The sequence below is a fragment of the Oncorhynchus masou genome, chromosome 12, assembly GCF_036934945.1.
Source record: "Oncorhynchus masou masou isolate Uvic2021 chromosome 12, UVic_Omas_1.1, whole genome shotgun sequence".
Classification (NCBI taxonomy): Eukaryota; Metazoa; Chordata; class Actinopteri; order Salmoniformes; family Salmonidae; genus Oncorhynchus; species Oncorhynchus masou.
This window is the reverse complement of record NC_088223.1, coordinates 59105132-59111131: the sequence shown is the minus strand read 5'-3', so window position 1 is coordinate 59111131 and position 6000 is coordinate 59105132. Positions and strand designations below refer to the sequence as shown.

General features: G+C 37.8%; 1 protein-coding gene across 1 annotated transcript; it reads left to right on the top strand.

Annotated features, from left to right (window-relative positions):
• Positions 1 to 1629: 1629 nt before the first annotated feature.
• LOC135549176 (protein Wnt-11-like) lies at positions 1630 to 4627 on the top strand. Its single transcript, XM_064979216.1, has 5 exons — positions 1630 to 1829; positions 2669 to 2904; positions 3025 to 3302; positions 3495 to 3787; positions 3946 to 4627. Exons 1-5 carry the CDS (start codon positions 1756 to 1758, stop codon positions 4118 to 4120), a joined length of 1056 nt encoding a protein of 351 aa, XP_064835288.1. The 5' UTR covers positions 1630 to 1755; the 3' UTR covers positions 4121 to 4627.
• Positions 4628 to 6000: the final 1373 nt, after the last annotated feature.

Genomic DNA, 6000 nt, shown 5'->3' with positions numbered 1-6000 from the left:
TTAAAAAAACATTACCTCAACATGTTCCTATTGACAGTATTCTGGCAAAGCCTTACCATAAGACTACATATAAGAGAAAAGTCATCCTATCTCACAAAGGGAATATAATAGGGGTTAGATAAACACAATTTTGAATGATCTTCTCACTAAGGCACACTGATATCCACTGGAAACGCTCTTTCAACCACTAATCCTCTGCTCATACCACATGCAGATAATCAACCGTTTATACTCGCTTATTTGACCATGCTAGTGAAATCCCTGTTAACCATTCCCTGTTTTATTGATGATAAGGTTTAGTGGGTAGCCTTTATTATAAGTCTATTTTTATTTTACCTTTATTTAACTAGGTAAATCAGTTACGAGCAAATTCGTATTTACAATGACGGCCTAGGAACAGTGGGTTATGCCTTGTTCAGGGGCAGAACGACAGATTTGTACCTTGTCGGCTCAGGGAGGCTATAGTCTGATTCTATCAAGGAGACAAATGGGTATAGCACATATAAACACACACTTGAAAACGGATAGCATCGAAGTATCAGACTGTGAGAATGGTTAAATACTTCTGTCCTGTATTGGTTCTAAGAATAATTTAGTTCCTCGATAATGGCCCATGTTAATTGGATTAGTTGAGCTAATTGTTTAGCGCGTTAATCCGTCAATCGTTGCGGATCAGTCGTTAATATATACAAACCAAGGGTGTATCAATCGTTTTGTTTGTCCACTAATCTAACGTAGACCAAACATAACTGGTTTCGAGACATTTACATACATACATTTACATACATATTGAGAAACATTTAGGTCAATTGCATAGCATAGGACATGCAAAATGAAAGCTCGTCGGGGATTTGAACTCGGGACCTCACGCACCCAACACGATAAACATAACCTTAGACTACCGCGATGTTAAAAGTTGTAAAGAAGCAAACCGGTAGTCCAAATAAAAATCATAGTTAGAACGTTGTAATGTCACTTTGACGCGCGCTTAATCTGGACATCAATCACGGATCTGCGCAATTTCAGCGATTTAGGGAGGTCAAATTATCAAGGATATTCTCATTGTTCATGGGCTGTTTACAAAATAGGCTTTCAGATATCATATAAACACAGAGATGCAACATGCATTTTATATTATTGTAAAATTGTTGAGAATATTTTACTGGCAAAGGTTATGTTGTCAGATTGTCACACAGATAAGATTAGCATGTTGTAGAAATCTTCAAAATACTTTAGGTCAGTGCTAGTTAATAGAAGTGTTGCATGTTAATGAATGGCTTTATCCCGCTTTAGCCTACATGTCTAACACTTTGTATGGCTGTAGTTTAATCAGTCATGATTAATGGCACATAGGCTAACCAGTATTATAACAACAACATCATAAATGTAGGGGCCATCTTTTGAAATGCATAGGCTATATATATAGGATAACTGCTAATATGCATATGTTACAATTCCATCCCCGTGAATTCACAAAATTAGAATTTGATCCGTGAAGCTGTGTTCATTCCATGGGTCATTCACAAATCGCCAATTTAATGGGGCGTGGCTATCGAAGTGGCGACATAAGAAGACTCCCTGGGGCTGAGGTCACACCACCAGTGGCTTGTATCTTATAGTAGGGCCATACCTCCAGACTCATAGGCTAAATAAAACAATACTATCACTGGATAATCACATCGGACTACTAAAAGAGTCGTTTGGAGCTTATTTTTTTAAAACATTTTAGGCAGAGGATTCACACATTTGTTTACAATGAAATTCCACATGGATTTATTTCTATTGACATTTATTGTGAACGCGAACTGCTCTGCTGCTATATATTGGCTGTAAGTATTCCATTCGTATGTAGCTATAGGTCAAATCAAATCAAAGTGTATTGGTCGTGTAGACAGGTGTTATAGCAGGTGCAAAAACATGTGCAGTTGAATGTCTAGAAAATACAATACAAATACATAAATGGCCTAATAAAAAAACGAAAGAAATCAAGAAATGTCAGAACGAGTCCAATTAACAATCCAACGTAGATATATTAGAGTGAGCAGTGTCAGAATCAAGAATAGGACTATAGCCTAAATATAAATACGTGGTGTGTATAGACAGTATATAATTTGGAAAATAAAATTATATGTACAGTAGTAGGTGTATTATGATGAGAATACAGAATATAGCCTACAGTGAGTAAATAACAGTATATAAACAGTATATGAAGTTGCCAGTGTTCAATGTCGGGCTATCTATTCAGAGCAGAGGCCTATGCTACTCTGCTACCTTGTTTACATACTGTTTTACCCACTTCTTATGTATTATGTATATACTGTATTCTGGTCAAGGCTCATCCTATATAACTACTGCAGTACACACCAGTTATATTTATATACTGTCCATAATGTCCAATGCTCGTTCTAATGTTTCTATATTTCTTAATTATTATTTTATTTTGGGGGGGATTTGTGTGTATTGTGTTGTATTTTAGGTATTACTGCACTGTTGGAGCTAGAAACATACGCATCTCGCTACACCCGCAATAACATCTGCAAAATATGTGTAGCCTACGCTACCAATAAAATTGTATTCCATTTATTGAAAAAAAATCATGACTTGTATTTGTTAAGTTGATACACCTATATGCCATGTCAAATAGCTGATGAGTTTTGTATCTTTTCAGTGGACTTACTGTAAATGGGAGTTCTTTAGGCTGGAATCAAACTAATCATTGCAAGCTGCTCGACGCGTTGGCCCATGAGCAATTGCAACTTTGTCGGCGAAATATCGAGTTGATGCACAGTATTGTCCATGCCGCCAAGATTACCAAAAATACATGTCAGAACACCTTCGGTGACATGCGGTGGAACTGTTCCTCTGTTGAAAAAGCCCCTCGTTTTACACCAGATTTAGCAAAGGGTAAGCTAAAGAACATTTGGAAATGTAGGCCTATCTTGAAAATGTTATAATATATTGTGGCCAATTAAATTGTGTGATTTGGGATTTTCTGTGACTTGGATTAATTTAACTGTATTGCAGGCACCAGGGAGTCTGCGTTTGTGTTCTCACTAGCTGCTGCCGTAGTGAGTCACTCCATCGCCAGAGCCTGCTCTTCTGGAGAGCTCCCCAGCTGCTCGTGCGCCCCAGCCCCTGCTGAACAGGCCGGGCCCGACTTCAAATGGGGAGGATGTGGTGATAACCTGCACTATGGTCTCCAAATGGGATCTGCTTTTTCTGATGCACCGATGAGAAACAGCAGATCTGGCTCTCAGCCGTTCAGACTGATGAATTTGCACAATAATGCAGTTGGAAGACAGGTAATGGTTGAATTTTATTTTCACGATGACATGAACAGTTGCATACAGGTGCATAATTACTCACAAGTTATTGTGCCATTGTTTTTCATGGAACTCCTGTTTGGCTAACACTTAAACAACATATTATATTCTATAATTAATATTTGCAAAACGTGGCAACACATTTTAATATTATTTTTGCTCTACTTTCAGGCACTTATTGATGCCCAGGAGACCAATTGCAAATGCCATGGGGTGTCTGGGTCCTGCTCTGTCAAAACATGTTGGAAGGGCCTCCATGATATTAATCACATTGCCATGGATCTCAAATCCAAGTACCTGTCTGCCACCAAGGTGATCCATCGTCATGTTGGGACAAGGAAGCAGTTGGTCCCCAGAGAGTTGGATTTTCGACCAGTGAGAGAGAGTGATTTGGTCTATCTGATCAGCTCTTCGGATTACTGCACATACAATGAGAAGCATGGCTCTCTCGGCACACAGAACAGGTATGACTTTGTTTCTCTCAATGTAACAGTGGAAATTGTCATTTTTACTATACCTTTGACACTTCGAAGGTCAAACTTAAGTTGATTCTCTCCCCCATTCATATTTTTGAGTTATATAGTGAGGTTTATTGATTGGAACATCATTTTTTTGTCTCCAGACAGTGCAATAAGACATCCAACGACAGTGGGAGTTGCAATATAATGTGCTGTGGTCGCGGCTACAATGCCTTCACTGAGAGAATTGTGGAGAGATGCCAGTGCAAGTATCACTGGTGCTGCTACGTCACCTGCAAGAGGTGTGAAATGACAGTGGAGAGATATGTATGCAAATAAACTTTGCATAGAGACACTTGAGTAAACATGAAGCACTATTTTAACCACCATATCTTGTCAAGCTGTGCTGGCCCAGGTCACCTGACCCAACTCCCCGTGTAGTAGTACGTAGTCTGCAGGCTATAGTACAATAAAAAACAAGAGGAACAACTCACATACAATACCAAAGATAAACAGATGGATCTGGACTCCTCTGTTACCTGTTTTAAAGAGACTGGAGGAGGGCACTACTGTGAAAAATATTGTGTTACTTGAAGAGAAAATGTGATTGATTGGGAGCTGTTAGCTATTCATGCTTGATTAGTAACATGTTCCTCAATAGAAGATTAGTTGAATTGATTACAAAGGAGGTACCCTAAATGCAAACCGTCCAGTCAGCTTTAAGTTGTTCAACTGACACTGAAAAGCTTTTAACAATAAACATCTTACTCATTAACTAAATTGCCAAATGTGAGGCAGAATAGCTGATTGATCTAATTTGAATGTCCATTTTAGTCAAAAGGGGCTAATGCCATATACTCCTCAGTTTAGGTATATTCTGATCATAGGCATACATAATACATTTTAGCTGTATTTTTTGTTTTTATTAATACATTAGGCATGTTGATGTACATAAGTGCAATTTTATATGTATTTCTATTAAAAAACTACACAAAAAATGTTACATGTGTCTTGTTAAGTTTTAACCATCTGTGTATGAGACTGCCAATGGCAGGTGTTGCTAAACTTGTAAGCCTAATTTGCCTTTGGCAAACCAAATAGTAATAGTAGTATTTATGCAACAGAGGCTGTAGTAACATGACACAATAGCAAATCCACACTTTCATTCTTTCTATCAAATGTTAGGCTCATGCCGTTTATACCATCCACGGTGGCTAAAAGGTCGATAGTGGTACTTCAATCTCAGGGAAAGATTTAAGGCAAGTGCCACAGCTGCCTCATCATTATTTATTTTAAAGATTGATTACTATTATAAACAAGAAGATTACATGAATACTGTCAAACAAAATTATATGGAATTGGTCAGTGGTCGAAGGTTATCTTTCTGTGTTGGAGTATTTCATATATGATTGATGGTTGCAGCACATAGGTCCTATTTGGTGGAAATGTGTGGACAAGTATTTACAATAGGGCTGTTGTTAGTCTTTCACATGTTTTGAAACCCTCCCATGCAGCCATGGAGACTATTTACAAAATAAACAGGTGTTTAAATTCTTGCTGCCTCCAAAATTAGCTCATGTTTCCATTTAGCCTGCCGTGTTGAGGAGCTAACTACAGAAAAAAAACTCAACAGTGTGCAATCATTGATTCAAATTGAATAGAATTGTATAGACTGCAGTACGGTGGAAAGGGTAGACTTACTGCCTAATTAGCTTTGCCTACACTAGGGGAGGGGGATGCATTGACATTGAGAGGGACATGATGTACATTTGCTGCAATGAACTTCACTAGGCACTATTCCATTATACTGTTTCAAATGACTTACTAGTTTTTCATTGACTGGTTAAAAAAAATCACAATTCATCTTCATGGGACTTCCAGAGGACCACTGTCCCAGAGTAAAACATAGGCCAGGGAACCAGTAGATTAATTGCACTTGTAGAGCCTTGTTTATAGTGAGCCTCTTATTTCCTCCCAGATGACAGAAATGGAAAAAAAATGTTTTGATGTTTGTTTGAAAAGTGGGGTAGATCAAATAAAATTGTATTTGTCACATGCCTCGAATACAACCAGTGTAGACCTTACCGTGAAATGCTTACTTTATAAGCCCTTAACCAACAATGCAGTTCAAGAAATAGACTTTAAGAAAATATTTACTAAATAAACTAAAGTAAAAAATAAAATAAAAAGTAGCACAATAAAATAACAATAACGAGGCT

Coding starts and splice junctions, on each gene's coding strand:
- LOC135549176 (XM_064979216.1), top strand. CDS start 1,756: ATGAAATTCCACATGGATTTATTTCTATTGACATTTATTGTGAACGCG. Junction 1,830..2,668: donor TCTGCTGCTATATATTGGCT/GTAAGTATTCCA, acceptor GTATCTTTTCAG/TGGACTTACTGTAAATGGGA. Junction 3,303..3,494: donor ATAATGCAGTTGGAAGACAG/GTAATGGTTGAA, acceptor CTCTACTTTCAG/GCACTTATTGATGCCCAGGA.